The sequence below is a fragment of the Eucyclogobius newberryi genome, unplaced genomic scaffold (genome assembly GCF_026437365.1).
Source record: "Eucyclogobius newberryi isolate DKJ021-1_F unplaced genomic scaffold, fEucNew1.0.hap1 SCAF_8, whole genome shotgun sequence".
NCBI lineage: Eukaryota > Metazoa > Chordata > Actinopteri > Gobiiformes > Gobiidae > Eucyclogobius > Eucyclogobius newberryi.
The window spans coordinates 17452935-17473763 of NW_027316500.1; the positions used below are offsets into that span (position 1 = coordinate 17452935).

Consider the following 20829-nt stretch of genomic DNA (forward strand, 5'->3'; position numbering starts at 1 on the left):
GCTTTTTTTTTACCAGATTGTTGAAGAAAATCAAATGAAAAGCTTTGCAGAAGGAATCCTTTGGCTTGGAGAAACAGGACTTATAGGTATTTCCATTAAGGAATTATTATAACCAAGAAATGAAACAAAGCAACACCCAATAACTCTGACTGAAATATTTATAGAGGCATATAAATCAGAACTTTCAAGATGGAAAATATCAAAATTATATCAATGCATTACTAATCGAGACAGCCAATCTACTAAATGAAGATAAGTTTGTTATTTTTCCGTTCGGGAGCAGGACCACACCCCTTTTACGCCCCTTCCTGAGGGTACACTATTTAAGCATCCAGGTCACACAGATCAGTGTTGTGACTACGTGCCCCTCCCTCCCACCCTCTTTTTGTTGTTCTAATGTATCTCCTAGATGGGGGTATCGAGGCCCGAGAGCCTACAGCACTCATCGCGCGCCAGAAGCCCCAAAACTGCATTCATTTCTGTTTTTGTGTTGTTCATGTTTCTCGTATGCCAATAAACACGTTGCATCGTAGCTCGGGTTGTGGTCCTTGCAAGTGAAATGTATTACAATTACAAGGGAGACAAGAGGGCAATTCGTATTGACGGACAAAGAATGGGAAAATGTATGTACTTCACAGAGGAGGACCACACCATGTTTGGAAAGAATTCTGTAGGAAGAATTTGACCCGTTTCTCCATAACACCATGTCAAAATGCTCACTATTCAGGGGAACACTGAAAGTTGGCAAACTTGTGGTTGCCCGGAAGCAAACCATTATTACGTGTTCTGGGACTGTCCTGTTGCACAGAAATATTGGACAGAAATGAATAAGGCAATGCGGACTATTTTCAAAACCACCATCCCACTCATTTTCGGAACAATGTCTCTGGGGCTAAAAACCCCTGCCAAGTATGTTTACGAATTATCATCATTATCATCTCTAGTCTATCGTGTGTTTCAAAAGTTATTGAGAAGTTGGTTTACAGAAGATTATTGAAACATTTGAACGCATGTAATATGATTTATCAGCATCGATATGGATTCTATAAGAACTACTTTACTTATATGGCACTAGTAGAACTCTTTAAAAAGTTTTTTAAAACACCAAACATATGACCCATAGTCTGATTTCTTTTCAAATATATATTACGTATATATAATCACAAGTAAGTACAGCTCTGTAGACAGGGATAGGGGGTAGGTGAAAACTAATTTTCTGGGCACTCAACTCTTGTGTGCTCCATCGGCGCCTCCGACTACCACGATCACTCACACACCACATTCATACAAGGTGAAGTGGGCAAACCGTAAACTCGTCTGAGCTGGGATTGAACCGTTGGTGCATTTTGACCGCTCAGTCAGAGACTAAAGGTTATATATTCTCAGTGCAAAAATGGGGAATGTGTAAGTCATCTCAACAGCACCCTCTGGTTCATGAGATGAGTGGTAGGGCTGAGCAAGTGGTAAACCAGTGGGTTTTCTCGTTCACAATGTTCACGTTTTTAAAGAAGGCTCAAGACTCTCCTTTTTAGCTCAGCTTTATAATATTATTATTATTATTTAATGCGTACTTAACATATTTATTTATTTTATCTATTTATTACATTCACATATTTTAGCTTTACTATTTTTTCTATTGTAGCCATTTTACATTATTTTTCTTAACTTCTACTTACATATATAGTTACGTATAATCCTTTTTCTGGAGATTTTTGGGATCTCCAGTGTTTCCTCTGTGGAGCCCTCAGTGCCAGGAGCGGTGGTCGACTGTGACTGCTGGGGCCTGGCTTATGGGCCCCTGGTGGAGGTTTAGTGTTTCATCTCTCCTTTTGACTCTGTGTCTGTGTCCTGTAGCGGCAGGAGACTCACTGCTCCTGATGTAGATGACTCCTCTGATGGTGCTTCCCCAACTGGTGTGTGTACCTGTGTAGGTGTGTGTAGTTGTCTGTAGGTATATGTGTGTATTATGGTGTCTTTGCCTCTGGGTTGTTTGCTTGTTTGCTTGTGCGGGTCAGACGGTTGTGGGCTGGGATGCAAGCATGTGACATTGTTTTTTATTGCACTGGAAAGCACTTTGTGTCTTTCAAGTTTATTCTTGATGAATGCTGGTCCTTCAAAGACCCAGTAAAAAGACACAAGTCTCAACTCAGCTTCAACTCAGATGGATTCCTGGAGAGGAGCGGAGGACTCTAAATGATCGGATTGCAGGAAGAAAAACTCTAAAACATAAGCTGGAGCTAAGGAAAGCAGAGTTTGTGACTGTAAGGCGGGCTGCGAAGGAGGCTGCAAGAGGCCCTACTGGCAGTACGGAACGTCAAAATAAAACAAAAGAGACTTTCATAGGTGGAAAAAGGATTGAGAGAACCTACAAAAGCAGGGAGAACCGTCCGGGTCAGCTGATGTCAGAAAAATTCAACTTCTCTACAGTGTGGAAGAGAAGGTTGTGAAAGATCTGAGACTGTCAACTTATTCCTCTGCGGAGGACATGTTCAGAGTGCTTGAAAACAGGCACGGAAACAAGTCTGCAATCGCAATTAAGATTCTTGAGGCTTGATAAACTAGCACCAGTGCGTAGGAATCAACTTGATCACTTTGCGTGTTTGGCAAAGTGATCAAGCTGATTCAGTCAGTTGAGAAGGCTCTCGTGGATTTAACAGCTCTTGAGAACATCAGTGCAATAAAATATCCACTTGTGATTAAAACATTCAAGAGTAAGCTCCCTGACTTTGTGAAGCGAGACTGGCTTAGCTTCATGTTAGAACCCAATAATGGGGTAAGACTTGACAACCATTTTGACATGCTCCTCACATTCCTGAAGAAACAAGAGATTGTCCTGGAGACGATGGAACAACTAAAAGTTGCAGAAAAAGATTCAACACATAGACAAGAAAAGAAGTATGCCTCCACCAAGACAACCAAAGGGGAACCTGAGGGTATATGTGGTATATGTGGGGAAGGCGAGGCACTATATAAAGCTTGACTTGTGCAAAATTAATATGTGCAGATCTCAAAGGATTCCAGAGAGAAAAGTTACATTTGAAAAGGCTCGGTGCATGCAGAATGTGTCTCGGCTGGTGCACAGAACAAGGAGACTGCAAGAATGGATACATCTGCAAGAGTAAGGAATGCAAGAAGGGAAGTTCTAACGAGCACCATTACCTTCTTTGCCCAAGAGACAATAACAAAAGTGAAATGTGGCAAAGAAGTTGCAAAGGGAAAATTAATCTAATCTAGAGAGCAAGAAGAATTACTTTCAGGGTTCTCACCAGTGTTGGCAGAAAAGTGCAACAAACATTTCACTAATGGAAACACTCAAATTGGCAACTCACCGCCATCCAACCCACTTGAACAAAACTGACAAGCTATTCAAACTGATGTTGTAGTGACCAGTCCTCTGAAGGGTTTCTTATAGCTTATCAAAGGTTTACAGCACTCACGGGTCATCCCAAGAAACTTTGGTCAGATCCTGGATTAAACTTTGTAGGAGCCAAACCTGCTTTGAAAGAGCTGTATGAGCACCTCAACAGGCTTGACAAGCAGGGACTAGAGGATAGAGCAGCATCAAACGGAATGGAATGGTCCTGCAAACTCTCCTCACAGGAATGGAGCCGCTGAAGCTGCAGTTGGTCTCGTCAAAAGAGCTCTCTATAACCTTGGTGGTGGTGGTGGTGGTGGTGGTGGTCTTCATGTGGAGTGAATACCAAACGCTTTTGTTCATGCCTGCAAATCTTGTAAATGAATGGCAAATAGAGAGTACAAAGCAGAGAGGAGTGTATAAACTATGTCCCAACAGTCTCCTGCTTGGACGGACAAGCCCAAAGGGTAACTTGGCAAATTTCGACCTCGGAGGTTACACCTTTAAAAGACTCCAGAGGATCAGAAGTTAAAAAGTTTTGGGAGAAGTGGTGCCAGCTGGCGGGGCCCAATTTATTTGTGAGAAGCAAGTGGCATACGAAAGAAAGAAATGTAGCCATTGGCGACATTGTTTTGGTGGCCTATCAGAATGCCCTAAGAGGACAATACACACTAGGGAGAGTGATGGATGTCAACAAGGACAGAAAATGAGTTGTTTGAGATGCCACTGTAAGAGTTTTCCTGAGCTATCCTGTCCCATTGAAAGTACCAAAGCGTCAAGCTAAAACAAGCATTCCTGCTACTATGCTCCAAAGGAGTGTAAGAAGTCTCGTTGTTCTACTACTAGTTGAAGAATACTGTACAAGACTGATCTGTGACCTCCTTAGGTCTCCACCAGGAGCTCAAGTGGGAGGTATCAAGGCAAACATACTTCTCATGTCTTTCTTCACATTCTTCTCTCCCACTCTCCTTTTTATTGTTAGTTAATTCCTGGTCCAGGTAGGCTGTCTCCAGTCCAGCCAGCAGACATGCTGGTGTACAGGTGTGCAGGGCACGGACCAAACCCATGAATGCACCGGAACACATAAAGATAAATCTGTGATTTATAAATATAGTTTTCTTTTAATTCAAACCAGCTCAAAACAATATTGGAGCCCTTGGCAGTGTATTTAAGTTGGTTGGGGGCAGTTACACAGTTTCTACCTGTAGGACACTGGAGTCATGATCATTTGGCCTCATCTTGAGTTTTATAAAAAATATCAAATTGAATAATTGATAAGCTTGTAGTTAGGTGTTGTAATTTGTTGATTTACCCTATTTAATAACGATACATATTTAGAGTAGTGACTTGTCTATTTCAATTTTAACCCTAACCCTTTTATTTATGTAATGAAATAATTAATCAATTTAATGCTGAAGGTTGGGAAATAGTTATTTAACCTAAAAGCGCAAATGATACTTAAAACAATGTATTTATTTATTTCAAATTAGTTTATAGATTCAAATCTATCAAAAGCCAGAAATTAAACATTTGTGACTAAATTCCTATTTTATATTTTGGTAATTAAAAACATTAATCATTATTAAAATATTAAAATACTATACTGACTGATACTATATTTATAAAAGGTAAACGTGCCTTATTTTTGCATCTGTTTAAAGGCTACTGCTGATGCTGATGCAATTTAAGAAGTTGACACCAATAAAAGTTTGAAGCTGAGTTGAGACTTTTTCCTGGGTCTTTCAAGTTGGACAATTATTCATCAAGAATAAACTTGATTTCTATAAAAAATAGTCTAATATGCAAACCTTTCACATAGATGTTAGAATTTAGATATTTCTGCTGAGCTATTATTTCATATTTGTAGGGATACAGTTTTAAAACTGTATTATAATCTATAAGAGTATTTAAGGTATTACTCTCACTATGTCCAGGAATAAAATTCACCACTTGCCGTGAAGTTCTACAATGATTTATCATAACAACTCTTAATAAGTAAAAGTGAAATACAGTAAGTTGTATTGCAATGTCAGGTTTATATTTAATCTGGTTCAAACTACTCTCACCCACCCCACCGGTAACCAAAAAATCTATCCAGTCATGGCCTCTGCTTATGTTGCTCCTTATGCAAATGTTTTTGGCTCCCTCCCTGGACCCTCCTCTCTGTCTCTGCTGCTGCCTTTCTGCTTCTACAGTGTCTTCAGACGGAGCACACAGAGCTGCTCTCTTCTCACTCGTTACCAACATGAAACCATAAAGAAAACGAGGCAGCATAAAAACAACTGAGGTATGTCAACTCTTTTCTTCAAGATCTTTTTGTTTCAAATTTGTTGTTGCTTGCTCACTATAAAAGTCAGTTTTGCCTCAGGGAGAGAACATTACTGTCTAGTACTTTCTACAAATTTTACTTGCTTTATTGCTGATTTTTTAATTGAATCCATCTAACTTCTGAATAACCTTTTTTGATAAAGAGAAGTTGTGATGCCGGCCGGCTGCCCGTTTACTTTGCGGCACAAGGGAAATTCTCAGATGATAACTCCAGTAAATAAATATGCAGGTGCAGATGTGACAACTTGTTTGTCCAGTGGAACTTACAGCACAGAAAGCAGATAGCCCATAGAGTGACCTTTGGTCAGGTGAATGAGGCTGTTCACTGATCTGGAAATGGAAATGCATCATTTGTGTGCTACCCGGTGGTCAAGTGGTTAAGGCACAGCACATATGCCAGTCTCCAAGTCGTGAGTTTGAATCTCGACTCTGACTATTTACTGCATGTCCTCCCTTCTCTCTCATCCCCCATTCCATGCCGTCTTTCCTGTCTAACAAAGCCTAAGAACCCAAAACTGTAAAAAGAAAAGGAAACGCCTAATTTGTTTTCAACTATTTGAAGTTAATAAGAATTTGAGAGGGAGTCATTTTGTGAGATAGTCCTGTACTCCTGCATATGAAAAAGGGACCCTTATACTGCTGAAATGTTCTGGTTCTTTTACTGACGCCAGATTGGGTTTCAGTAATGTCTTTACCAACAAACTATAGTCTGGAATGTATGCAAAAAGCAGCTGGGGAGATGCACTTTTCCCTCTTTTACGTAGAGTCTCACGTGGACCAGACCCATTTCAATGGAGCGTCAGGAGGAGGCGGCGCTTCTGCCCTTGAGGTTTCCTTTCAAGTGCAAAAGGTGGTGCAGGATTTTTTAGGGATGTTTCTAGACAGCTCTTGATTTGCCCACAGCTTCTCTCTGACATTTTATCCTGACGGCCACGTGGAGCTGACCCCTGACCTTTGACCCCTGACGGGCTGTTTGTCCCTTCCTAGGCCAGTGCTTTGACACACGAGATGTCACAATCCTGAAACTTGAAGCCAGTTAGAATAAACAAATCAAAATGTCCAGAAAAGTAAACAGCCACATACATATATATATATATCCAGAGACACTTGAGTCAAGACGTTTAAAGAGGTTAGAGATCGGATTACATTTCACCAGAGAAAACAACATGTGTTAATGTAGTCCAGAAAAACTACTGCTGAAGTTTTGTAAATAACTTCAAATGTAGAATAACTGAGAGAAATCTTTGAGAATCACTTTTGAGAGAAAATGTTTGAAATGTTAATGCAGTGAACATTAGTTGCATTTTGATAAGTTACATTAAGTGGGTCAAATGTTTGTCTGCAGTTTTTGTTTCCAAGATTAACCATAACTAGAATAAAATGACTCACATCTGTTCTTGTTGTTTTATCTTTAGATTACTTCCACAAATACCAATATGATCAACAGATATTGTTAAACAGCTTTGTTACAATATTTTACTTTATTCATTTTCTATTTTGTGTTTCCTATTATCTGTTTCTCTGTTATGTTTGATGTAGATTTTATATTGGTATATCTTTACTCATAAACCTACTCATAAACCTCTCCACCAAACCCTGTTGTTATTTCAAAGAAACACTGTGTTCCCATCATAAATTCAACAGCCATTATTGCTGTGAAAGTAATTGTTCCATGGTGTAACACACTCATGTTCGTGCATGGTCTGAGTTTTAATCTGCAACACATTTGTTTTGCGATCCTTTTACAGCTTTCTGGTGACAACATATTCTCACATTTTTGTTTAGGAGTTGAAGAGGAGTACGCTGGAGAACTATGAGGACATTACAAACACTGGATTGGATCTAGTCAGAACCGATGAACCGTGCTATTGACCGTGAACAAGAACGCTCCTGACACTCAAGAGACGAGGACAAACAGAGCCCTCTAATTTGAGAGCGCACCCAGAGCCATGGCCGAGGAGACGAGGGGGTTTAAGGACAGAGAAGGGGGCTGGGGGTGGATGATTGTGGCTGGATGTTTCTTGACCAACATCTGCACGCGCGCTGTTACCAGGTAAGTCTCCAATACTTTTACTTAAACACTCCTCATGATATGTGACTGTTGATCCGCTTTTCACTTTAACAATAACCCAACAATGAATTGACTATTCGTAACTCGTAATTTACTCCTCCAGCAAACAAAATAACATAAAACAAACATGTTCTAAAATACATATGATTCTTTTATTGGTTTGTATATTCATAGGCCTATTTCAGTATTTTCGTTGCGTTTAAAATGTGCAATACTGCAACTGGATATTTTTCCCAAATTGTTACATATTTTGATCCATCATAAACATTATCAGGCCAGATTCGAAAACACTGTACAAGAACCTCATTTTACAAAGACAATGGCATTATTCAATCAAAATGTCTACTATTTCTTTATTTGTAAATGTTCTTTATCTAGAAGTCAACATATTTCTTTTTATAGAAGATTTTTTTGCCCATAGGCTTTATTGACAGAAAAGTACAGAATAAAATGGGGGATGAGACGTGCAGTAAAGTGTTGGAGTGGGGAATCAAAGCCACTATATTTAAACCTCTTTTGGTTAAAAATGCACTTTAAAAGTACAATGTACAATAGAAATAATTGTTTGACTCGTCGACTGATCAAAAAAAATGTTTGCTGACTATAGTGGACTATTAAATGAATGGTTAGTGACAGTGACCCACACACATTCCTCTCTCCGGCACAGCAGCTCTTTCCCAGCCTTTTTACACCAAATAATTTCTTATATTTTATTGCCTGTCCCTCCACTGTTGGCGTTCAGTTCACCGATATTATATATTTAGACCCAAAGCATGTGTAATGAATCTGAAAGCTGAAAAGCTATATTTGGGCATCTTTTGCACAATCTGCTTGGATGACCTTAAACAATTAATAGCTGCCCTTGATGGACGATCTATTAGTATCAGTGCAAATATTTGTTGATCGGCCATATTGGGGACTGTTTTTTCTTTTTTGTCCATTTTTGTTTTATTTTTTTTCTAAAGGAAATAGAAGAGCAATGTAGCTAAAGGTGTAGAACATAAAATAATACAAACTTATCTACAATGCCATGGATTTTAAGATATTGATCACATATCATGATAATTGCAAATATTGGTTATTGGCCACAACAGAAATCCTAATATTGGATATCGGTAACGACTGACCATCCTAAACTTGAAAGCACCTAAATGTGTTAACTAAATGCTTTGTAACTTGGCTTTATTTTAGTTTTCCATTGCAGATGCGTGTCTATATTCTTTGTAGAGTTCCAACAGCATTTTGGAAGGGATTACTCGTCCACAGCCTGGATCCACAGCACCATAGATGGGATCACTATGTTATGTGGTACGACCCTTTTAAGCTGTAAATGTACTGTATATCTTTGATGTAACTGTAGCTGTCTGTTTGCGTCTCCAGCTCCTCTGGGGGGTTTCCTGGGTAACCACTTCTCGTGCAGGTCTATAGTGATGGTGGGGGGCCTGCTGTCCTTCACTGGGATGGTGCTCAGCTCGTTTGCCACCAGTCTGCCCTATCTATATGTTACCATGGGCCTCGTGACAGGTAAAGAACGACATCGCTTCAAGGTTATACAAAAATCACGGTAACGTTTACACAAAAAAAATGCTACAATAAATGCATACACTTTTTCAGGGCTTGGTTTTGCTTTGAGCTACACTCCATCAGTGGCAATGGTGGGAAACTACTTCCATGAAAGAAAAGCATTGGCTTACGGCATTGGCCTTTCAGGTAATTGCAATGTTCCATGTATTTGTCATAGTAATCACCTTAAATGTGTGTTGTTGTTATCTCAATAGATTTATAACATTTAGATGAATGTGCTGTGTGTGATTCTGTTTGCAGGTAGTGGCATCGGGACGTTTATTCTGGCCCCGGCCGTTCAGCTGCTGATAGAGCTGTATTCATGGAGGGGGGCCCTGCTGGTCCTGGGGGGGTTTGTGGCCAATCTGTGTGTTTGTGGGGCCCTGCTGAGGCCCATCAAACCTAAATCTAAAGCAGATGACAGGCAAGTACTGTGTCTCTGACTTTTTCTGGGCATTAGGACATCTTCAACCTGATTTAGAAAATTACACATTTAAAGGGACATTGTGTAACTTTCTGAAGTTGGAAAGTCACCTGCATGATTCCATGGAAATAGAACATTGTTTATGGAGAGCAACATATGTTATGACATCCTGTGGAATATAATAGCTAAAGAAACAAGGAGGAGGCTCCTTCAGGCCAAGTACGAGTCAGGTTTGTGCAGATACAAGCCCACTCACAATAAAGATGTTTGTTTTGGTATGCATGTATTTCAAGAGAAATAAAAACTTTTTTTTTAAAAAAGCTAATAATATAAAATATTCAGTACTACTGTTTAAAAATGACAGGGGCAAGAAAGGAGTAGAGACTTAAAGGTGGTATGGACGATTTTTTTCAGCAAATTTTGTATTATATTTCCTCGTGGCGTGGATAAATCATTAGTCCTGCCACGTATCAATCATAAAACGCACCTACCGCTCACCTGCAGCTGCGTCAGGCTCGTCCCCACGTTTCCGCGTGCCTAAGCGCATGGATCTATCATAATATAGTTCGCTCAGTGTACGGGGCAAAATGAAGACGGAGAAAGACAGTTCGAGCTGACGCAGAAGTGGACAGAAATCTACGGGAGACGAGAGATGCGATGCGCTCCGTTGCGCTAATAAACAAACGCACGTGTGTGTTGTATCAGTCCGCACGGGGGAGTGCGCATGCGCACTTCCGCCTGCGTTCTCAAATCGCCGTAAAATCGCCCATACCGCCTTTAAGGACTAGTTTCTGACCAAGTTATAAATAAATAATCAAGTTTGTCCAAACAAAACAACTGTGTGACTCAAACGAGGCTGTTGTGTCACTGTGACCGATACTGTTTTAAACTAGTTGATAATGATTAATCAAGAGAACACCAAATCTAACTGAATGACAAACCAATAAAACCAAGTGTTCTTTTATTTCCAAAGGTTATGGGAAAACAAGATGGCTGCCCAGAAGGACTATGTGACTCCAAGAATCGATTCAGAAAACACTGAATTGATGTCATCAGACCTCACCAAAGAGGATCTGGCTCAACTTGAACTCAATAACTCCAACAATAGCAAAACCATTGAAACTGAAAACAAGACAATGGAGAGCATGAACCAGAAGAACAAGGAAGGTCAGAGCTTTTTAGCTAGCGATGCAAACCTAACCTGCATCGTGAGCTCCAAACTCTGCGGTCTCTGTCTGTGCCTGGAGTCTAAGGACGAGTTCAGTTTCCTGTTCCACCCGGACTTCCTGATCCTGCTGGTGTCTGTGCTCTTCATGGCGACTGGCTGCAGTTCCCCTCTGGTCTACCTGGTCCCCTACGCGCTCAGTCTGGGCATGGAGCACCAGAACGCAGCCTTCCTCATGTCCATATTTGGGATCAGCTCCATCATGGGCAACATCACCTTTGGATGGATCACAGACAGGCCGTGAGTGGATGGAAAATCTGATTGTAATGCTAGTATAACTCAGTATGCATAACTATTAGCATATTTCAAATTAACCAAAAAGGAAAAGTCAACATTTTTATATGTATATTGTGAGATTCAACTACATAATTGTGTATTTGTTTAATTTACATCTCAGTAACATCGGGTAAATTTAAAACTATAACTATAACTAAATCAACTATAACAGTAAAAGAAGAAAAGTATTAGAAGTAATGAGGTCATGGTTTATTAGACATAAAATTACCTTTGACAGCAGCAGTGTGAACAACTGGGACTAGTTGTAGTTGCCTTAGTAATTCATAGACTTCCCCGTTAGTACTCAGGGATGTCCTGAACTGTCATTAAAACTACTGAAACTATGCAACACTACAGCTGTGTACTCACTTATGTGTACATTGTTAGATCACTTACCTTTCAAACTGTTTCTTGCACGTGTGTAATGGGTTACAGTTCCTCGGCCATTGTCCAAAGTGGGAGGAGGTAAAGATTACATAAGTGATGAGGTTAAATATGTATATACCTTTTGCCTTTGTCTTGCCTTTGTACTTGATTAAATGATGCAGTTGGGCAGTGATAAGATGCTTGGGCCCGCTAATGATTTAGCACAAGAACCAGAGGCTTTGTAAACTCTAAGGTCCATATTGTTTCCTTTATAGGCTTGGGACGGGCACCAATCATAGCCTGGCGTGATCAGTCTTAGTCCATTCATCTAAACCTCCTGTTGTGTATTTTGCAGATTTCTAAAGCAATACCGCCTGTTGAACTACATGGGTGCCATCCTGATGGAGGGTTTGTGCTGCGTGTTCCTTCCATTCCTCATCTCCTTCCCTGCTCTGGCTGTGTGTGTGGTTGTCTATGGTTACTTCGATGGGGCCTACGTGGCTCTCATTCCAGTGGTGGTCTCAGACGTGGTTGGACCCTCAAACTTAACCCCTGCTTTGGGTGTAGTCTACTTTCTCCACGCCATACCTTACCTGGTCAGCCCACCCATAGGAGGTAAGATAACTACTACAGACGTTTGGTTTTCTCTGATGCTGATGTTGCATAACTTTGTTGTCCTTTTACAGGTCTGCTCGTGGATATCACAGGTGCTTACACCTCGACCTTTCACCTCTGTGGGGCCTCTTATATGATCTCAGCAGGAATATTAACTGCCGCCATTGTAACCAAAAGGTGGCGGAGGTCCAAGTCCACTTCTGTTGTATAATACATTTCATAGGGCATAACTCTACATCTGGTTATGCAGAATTATGTAAATAACAGGTGGGACAATTATGCAATTCCTGATGCCAGGACCTTCTGACATGTGGACAATCATGTGACTCGAGGACACAGACACATATTTTTGTATTTTTACTTTTGATGCAATATAGTGTCCATATAGTCCATAACATTCTTTGTATTGTGCTCCAAAAGCTGATATTTATATTTATTATAAATAACAAACTACATACATTTTCAACTGTGTTAATCATGTAATATGCACAATGTACGAAAGTCATTTTAAAGCTAATTTACAATGTTGGTTTTGTATTTCAGTTTTTTACACTGCCTTTTTTAATACTTAAATTCATCTCTATCTATAAATTCATAATTATAGCAAAACTGATGTGCAGGTGTTTTGACTGTACTGATGAATATTTAACTTGCCAAAGAAATCTTTGTGGTTTCACATTTTAATGTTTTTAGATTTTGATGAAGTTAATGAAGATGTTTATTTTTTGTTTGCCTCTAGAGGGCAACACACAGTAAAAAATAATTAAAGACATTTGTGAGGAAAAAAAAGAGGTATTCTTGCACTGAAACAAGCTCAAGTCAGAGACAAGTACTTAAGACCCTATCACATTTACTGAATCTAAATGTATTAATGTCTACATAATATTACTCCATTGTAATATATGATCTATTCAGTATCCAAACACTAAAAATAGTGTATACTGTACTTCTGATTATTCCGTTTAACGTTTACAGCAACAACAACAATCAACAACATAGTAATCCATGGCACCACTTCAAATCTGTGAAGTATTCGCAGTATAATCGATTTACAGACTTGTGTTTCCTGATAAATCCTGATAGCACAGATCACATCTACGCAATGAGTGAAAACATTGAAATATCTCTCAACGCTGTGGCCATGACAAAGTGCGCATAACGTCTGCTGCCAAAAGTCTAACGGGTGCATCATGCGACTGGCACGTGCAGGAGCATGTGTGTACCGTGTGTACAGGGGAAAGTCCTACAAGTAGTTATTCGATTTTTTTTCTCTTCACTCGGGGATTCCAGTTGAGAGGAAACCCCTCCTCTACCTGCCTCCCCCGCATCCTCCTGCACTGGAAACTCTGCTGCACATGTGAGTGTCATTATATAGTGCAGACACTGGACTCAGCATAAGCACAACTGTAATCCTATTTAACAATACACTGGCAGCACATGTACACAATTATACAACACACAACGAAAAACAGAAACAATTATTTCACTAAATAGGCCTACATCACAGATTTGGAACTATCCACTATAGATTATTTAGAATTATGTTAGTCAAACGCAAATATTTGTCGCACGTTGTTGTCGTTGTTGTTGTCGTTGTCAACTGAGCCTCAAGGGGGAGACAGAGAGCTAACATAGAGTTCTATAGGCTCGTAATAATCATAATATCGATTTAGCAATATAGCAACGATATTTTGGGGGCTCAATATTTATCACATCATCTACTTTTCTATGTAATAGTAGGAAACTGTTTTATTTCTATTATAGAAGAGGAGCAGATGATTGAATATAAGTAACGTATGACTCTTTATGTTGGGGCTCATGTTTTTTTATGAAAGTAGTTTTAATCTTATCTTTATCGCAATACTTTCATTTGCACTAAAAATAAATGTGTTATTGTGTTACAAAAACAGCAGTAAGAGAGACCTCCTGATGAGTTAAAGACTTGTCACAGTATCTGTTGAAAAAGGCCTTTTCCTGGCTTTTATGACCAAGGTTGTAAATGGTGCTGTTCAAAAGGATTTGGATAACCCTATTATCAGGGAGAATGTGGTTCATATGTCTTTGCATTGGATAATGAACACTGAAGAATGAGAAAACTGCCAACTGCCAAAAACCTTACAAGAAGAAGAATATTTACCACACAAAAGTAAAAGCAGCGCTGCTAAATGCCATGATTATAATGTTAAACGCATCTCTCAACTCCATCAGTGTGAGTGCCTCTGTAAACCATAAAATCATGAAGCAGAACCATGTTTGACGCACAAAAAACACCTGCGATGTTGGTTAACAGTAGATGGAGCTGCTGATAGTGCCGGCACACACAGCTGCATGTGCCCCTCAGTATATAGTGTACTTACCACCACATCAGTCAGACGCTCTTCTGCTGTGGTGACAAAAGTACTCCACTGAACACTAGAAACTCCAGAGGAAGCACTGATGAAAAGGGCAATTCTTACATACAAACACATTTCAAAGCGTCATCCACTTCTGACTGAGAGCGGGCTCCAGACGGAAGAAGACAAAAGCAGTTGTGCATTCTTTTCTAAATTGTGTACAGATGCATAACATAAAAGATATTGTGGTGTTTGTGCTAGTTCTTCATTTATGACCAGGACAAAAACTGAAAACATAACTTCTTGGTGGTGATATACTTCATAAAAAGCTGATGAAACTGTTAAACGATTGTGGTCTAAGCGTTGTAACTGAGTGTGTATTGGTTAAAGAGTGTCTACAAAGGCACATGTGTGAATCCTAAAGTGAACTCTGTGTCTCTGGTCATGTGAACATATTCAAGGACCATTTTAGATCCAGCAAAATCAGATTGTTCTCACAATTATGAACTGTGTACTTACATGTAAATGGATTAACTGTATGAAACATGACAGCGAAGGCCAGCTTCCAACCACTTGCCTGACCAGTCAAATGCAGAAGGGTCTGAGATCTAACCCAGTCGCTCCAATTTCCAAAGGGAGTGATTGACAGCCGGATTAACCGACAAACGCATTGTCCGTTTGTGTCTAAACAAGCATGGTGGATTGCGAGGAAAGAATAAAAATAACTTTGCCGACTTCTGCTGAGTCAACAAGCAACTAAACTCTGTAAATCTGAGGTAAATTAAGTTATATATTTTGTTCTGAATGTTCCGAAAATATTTGAGAGACACGAGACACAAATTCTTCCGCATTTGAGAGACACGTGACACAAATTAGCGGCAGTGGTTGGACCGGTTAATGCTTGGAGAGTTTTTTTGACGCCCCCCAATGGTCCAAATCCAGTCCCTTCTGCATTTGAACATAATGTAGGAGGGACTGGCTGGTCAGGCAAGGAAACTACCTGTGTCGACAAAGAGGTCTAAATTTACTGCAATGCCCTCACCAAGCCTGAGATCAAATATGGCTTTCAAGACAAAGCATTCCACTTAAGAAATAGTTTTAAATGAATAAAAATGTTATTCACCTAATATGTCTCGCCATTTAACATTTATTCAACCCGGAGAGTCCCATTGAAATAAAAGGCCTAATTATCAAAAACTACACCTATACAATATGAAGCCTACAACTATTAGAACACCTTTGGGTGATGCTCAAGACAAGTCAGAATAGATTCACGGAGTTCTGACAAATTCAGTACAAAAAAATATTGGCATAATTAATATTTACACAGAAAGTATACATTGGAACAATAAATGGGAAATCGAGTTTAGGGATATTTGTATAAGACTGTGGCTGTCTCCCCCTGCTGGATACAGTGGGAAATGTCGCTATTTGAAATGGTTATTTGTATAAATTAGAACCATATGAACATGACAGCAAAAGCACAGCAATGTATATATATATATATATATATATATATATATATATATATATATATATATGTATTTAACAAAGTCTAAATGTATATTTAACAAAGTCTAAAGCATAACCTCACCCTCCGCGGGCAGTCTCTACTTACCCACTTCACTTCAACCCGTTCTGAGCCGTATCTTTGCTGTTCCTAGCACTGCACTGCATATATATATATATATATATATATATATATATATATATATATATATATATATATATATATATATATATATATATATATATATATATATATATATATATATATATATATATATATATATATATATATATATATATATATATATATATATATATATATATATATATATATATATATATATATATACGCACCGGTATATAAATATATATAGATCTCAGTTATATCCTGTCCTGAACACTCGCAATACTGACCTAACCATGTGCAATTCCGTCATATGCGCAATTACTGTCGTGATTCATGTGCAATGGTATTTATGTATTTATGTATTTATTTATCTATTTATCTTTATCTTTATTATTTTCCCCTCCATCCCTTGTTGGGAAATGGGAGGTTTTGTCTATGGGAGTTTTTGTTTATAAGAGATCTTCTACTGAAAGTGTTTTTCAAACTTCCTATAAGTGATCTGTTCTTCTGTATCTACCTCTGTATCTACCTGTGTTGCATCAATGAAATTTCCCCATGTGGGACAATAAAGGAATATCTTATCTTATCTTATATCCTCTGGACTCTGGCAGAGTAAAACAAATTATGCATTCTGTGCATTGTGCACAGTGTAAACATGGTATTGTATGCTTTGTGAATTTGATCTTGCGTGGGTGAATGCATTTAAAGACATGAACTGAAAAACCACACTTTTTTCACAACTTCAGCAAGCTTTTTTCCAATCACACTTATTCACCCTCCCACACACAAATGCATCTATGCTGCAAGCTTTGAAATAGAATAATAACTGAATATAGGAACAAAGTGAAATTGTTCAGAGTGAAAAAAATAGAGCTAGTTATGGCTTTAATGAAGAAAAAAGATCAACTAAACAGCAAAACATCACGGCGGCATATGAAAGCAATGGGTTTAGGGGCCGATTGTTCTTTGAAAGTGGCACAGATTAAACACAGAGTCTGTGTTTAAAAATTAAATCTTCAGAGATTTAGTGGCAACAGCCTGAAAAACATAAAAGAATGGGGTTTTACAGGTTAGGCTCATTTCTCTTGTTTACACATTATTGTTTGTTCTTTTCTACAACATCTATCTTATCTATTTCTTTACCTATTTTTTATTTTTTCATTTTTTTAAGACCTTGAGATTAAGTGAGATCATTTAGATTGTGCCAAATTACACAAATACTTGATATACCGGTACATGGTTGTTGCATTTCAACCCTTTTCAGTAATTTGTTTCGGTCTGTGACTGTTTGGCTGGAAAATCAGAAGTTTGTAAGGTAAGTCACATTCACTTTTTTTCCTCTAGACTGAACAAGAACAAGTTCTGAAAGCACATGGTGTAAGCTAGCTCTAGCCTCGCCTGATAAAAGAGCAGTAAAATAGATCAATACGTGATAACTTGAGCTAAAAATCACTTGAGCTAAAAATCACAGGCACACATTTGATGGCCTTACAATGATCACCTGTGTCTTTTGTAAAAGGAAATTGGTCACACTAAAAGGCTATGTGCTACATTGCAGAGTGCATAGGAATGAGCCTCGTTGTCTTTTCAAATGTGTTGGCGCCAACTGTAGTCAAACGTTTACCACTTACTCCGCTTTCAAGGGCCATTTTTATCGTGTGCACAATGCACCTGCAGCTCCTGCTGCTCCTGCAGCCATTGTTACTAATTTAAAATGTGCAGTTGCATTATGTGCTTGCCATTTTCAAACTGTGAAAGAACTTGTGTCTCACTTAAATGATCATATGGGAGAGGGCAGGTCTGTCTCATGTCCAGTAAGTGGCTGTAAGCACACGTTTACAAAAAAGTCATCATTTACTTCTCACATGTCTAGGAAGCATAAATCATGCTCTCTTGATATCATTGATGAAATGTATAGGGAAACTCTTATTCACCCCCCAAATGTCAGTGCCAGTACAGATGATTCAGAAGACATGAATGAAGCCATGCCAACAGCCAGTGCAGTCATTGATATGCAGGAAAATGATAGTCAGTCTTATCTCAGAAACATGTGTCTTTTTTACCTTAAATTGCAAGGACAGCTGCTTATTCCTGCCTCTACTATTCAGACTATTGTTGAGGAAATGCAAAATGTGCACGAGTTGGGTCAAGCATACACAATAACTAAAGTGAGTTCCTTATTAAAAGATGATATGAGCCTATCAGACGAAGCAGTCACTAAAATCTGTGAGTGCATAAAAGAGTCAGATTTGTTCTCTGCCTGTCATCAGGGACAACTAAGAACAACATACTTGAGAAATCAGACATTCACAAAAATGTTTAAATACACAGAACCCCAAAAGATGGCATTGGGGGTGGATGAAAACATTACACAAAGATTTGCTTACTACATACCAGTTGCAGAAACTCTGAAGAGCTTTTACAGTCACATTTATGGAAAAATGCACAGTCACAGCAGTTTGGAGATCCTGACTTGGAGATTTTTACAGATTTATATGATGGAACAAGTTTCAAATGTCACCAGTTCTTCAAAGAAAACCCTGAAAGCCTCAAACTGATTTTGTACCAAGATGCCTTTGAAATTGTCAATCCCCTTGGTTCTGCTAAAAAGACACACAAAGTTCTTGCTGTCTATCTCTCAGTTGCAAATTTACCCATTCATTTGCGTTCAAATACTGATAATATGTTTTTAGTCTTGTTGTGTATTGAGAAGGACCTTAAATATTTTGGAATGGCCAAAGTTTTCTCAAAGTTGTTGGCAGATATGAAATCCTTGGAGAGAGTTGGAATAAATATTGATGGACAAACTGTGAAAGCGGGTCTGTACTGCATTGCTGGTGATAACTTGGGTTCTCATTCTATAGGTGGCTTCACAGAGAACTTCAGCCGCTCTCATTATTTCTGCAGGTACTGTGAAATCACAAGAAGGGAATTTGAGGCTGACTCAAATGCCTGTGGTCCTCCACGCACCCCAGAGACGTATGATACTGCTGTTGCTGATCTTCAAGCCGAGAACATCCAAGACATCCGAGGAATAAAGGTAAACTCTGTCTTTAATACCCTTGAGTCTTTCCACGTAGCCCAGCCTGGACTACCACCTTGTTTAGGCCATGACCTCTTTGAAGGAGTCTTGTCATATGATTTAGCACTGTATCTGAAGAACATTATAAAAAAGAAAAAATGGTTCACATACTCACTCTTAAACAGGCGCATCAAGCAGTTTAAGTACAAAGGATCTGAGGCGCTCACAAAGCTCCTCAGATCCTTGATGTGCTGTCAACACTGTGGGAGCGAGGTTATCGGGCCAAGCCATTCAAAACTGGAACCTATTGAGATTGCTACCAGTTTTGATTGGTGACAAAGTACAAAACCATGAGGATGAAGTATGGCAGTTAGCTCTCCAATTAAAAGACATTGTGGATCTCGTTTGTGCTCAAAACATTTCTTTATCCCAGATAGCATATCTTGACATTTTGATTCAAGAATATTTGGAGTTGAGGAAGATGTTGTTTCCTGAAATTCAGCTGAAACCTAAGCATCACTTTTTACGCCATTATTCAGCACTGTTGTTGAAATTTGGTCCATTGATGAGGTTGTGGACGCTTAGGTTTGAAAGCAAGCACAGTTACTTTAAAAGATGTGCCAGACACTTAAAGAACTTTAAAAACATTTGTCAAACATTGTCAGAGCGTCATCAGATGTATCAAGCATATCTTTCAGCTGGCCAAGAATGCAGTAAACTTCTTGAAGTGAAGGACAGCTGTGCATTTTATCCCAACCTCTACAGTGAAGCTATCAAACAGGCAATCAGGGAGTTTGACTTTACAGAAAACAGTACCACAGTTAGTACAGGCATTCAGTACAAAGACACTGGGTACAAAAAAGGACAGTTTCTTGTGTACAAGAATGATGAGTATATGGAGTTTGGTGAACTTCTACTAATCTTGATCCAAAATGACACAGCTGTGTATTTTTTTGATGGATATCCACAAAGCCATCTTCCTCTCAGAATACCATCTGTATTCTGTGACGAAGGACAGTCTTGGATTACAGTGTATTAACATTAATGACCTGCCAGATTATTATCCTTTGGTATCATACATTCTAGATGGATACCAAGTGATTCCTCTGAAACACAGTATCATTTCAAAATAAAGTCCAGTTGAAGCCAATGCGATAGATAGATAGATAGAGATATTCTGTAAATAGTTTGACATTAACAATACCTGATTCATGTTCCTGTTAAGTATATTTTTCTGTTCTATTTAAAGGTGGCATTTCTTATTCAGTGCAAATATGAGTGATGAAGCCTTCCTAGATGAAGCCATCAACGAAGTCCTGCCAGAACTCCCAGCAATAATCAAAAACATCCTGGTAGAGCACTTGCAGTCTATTGGAGTCGAGATTTATGAAGATCTACGCTTTGTAAAGGAGGAGGATTTGATGACGGCGTTAAGACCTGTACAAGCCAGAAAACTGCTTTCTGTTTGGAAACAGAAATGTAAGTAAAAGGCAACATAATGATTTCAATATATAGAAATGTTTATCCATTCCAAATCAAAAGCAGATAAAGACATTTCTTATTTTTTTGTCATTTAACCTGTTACCACCCACCTGTCCGCCGGCGAACATTTTCT

The 20829-nt window shown here is 38.9% G+C and overlaps 1 protein-coding gene across 1 annotated transcript; it reads left to right on the forward strand.

Moving 5' to 3' along the window:
- The first annotated feature begins 5541 nt into the window (after positions 1-5541).
- LOC140351409 (monocarboxylate transporter 12-like) lies at positions 5542-12715 on the forward strand. The gene is made up of 9 exons (XM_072437232.1): positions 5542-5646; positions 7472-7736; positions 8959-9062; positions 9135-9278; positions 9369-9464; positions 9579-9741; positions 10715-11206; positions 11964-12223; positions 12295-12715. The coding sequence occupies exons 2-9, from the start codon at positions 7633-7635 to the stop codon at positions 12432-12434; spliced, it is 1503 nt and encodes a 500-aa protein (XP_072293333.1). The 5' UTR covers positions 5542-5646; positions 7472-7632; the 3' UTR covers positions 12435-12715.
- Positions 12716-20829: the final 8114 nt, after the last annotated feature.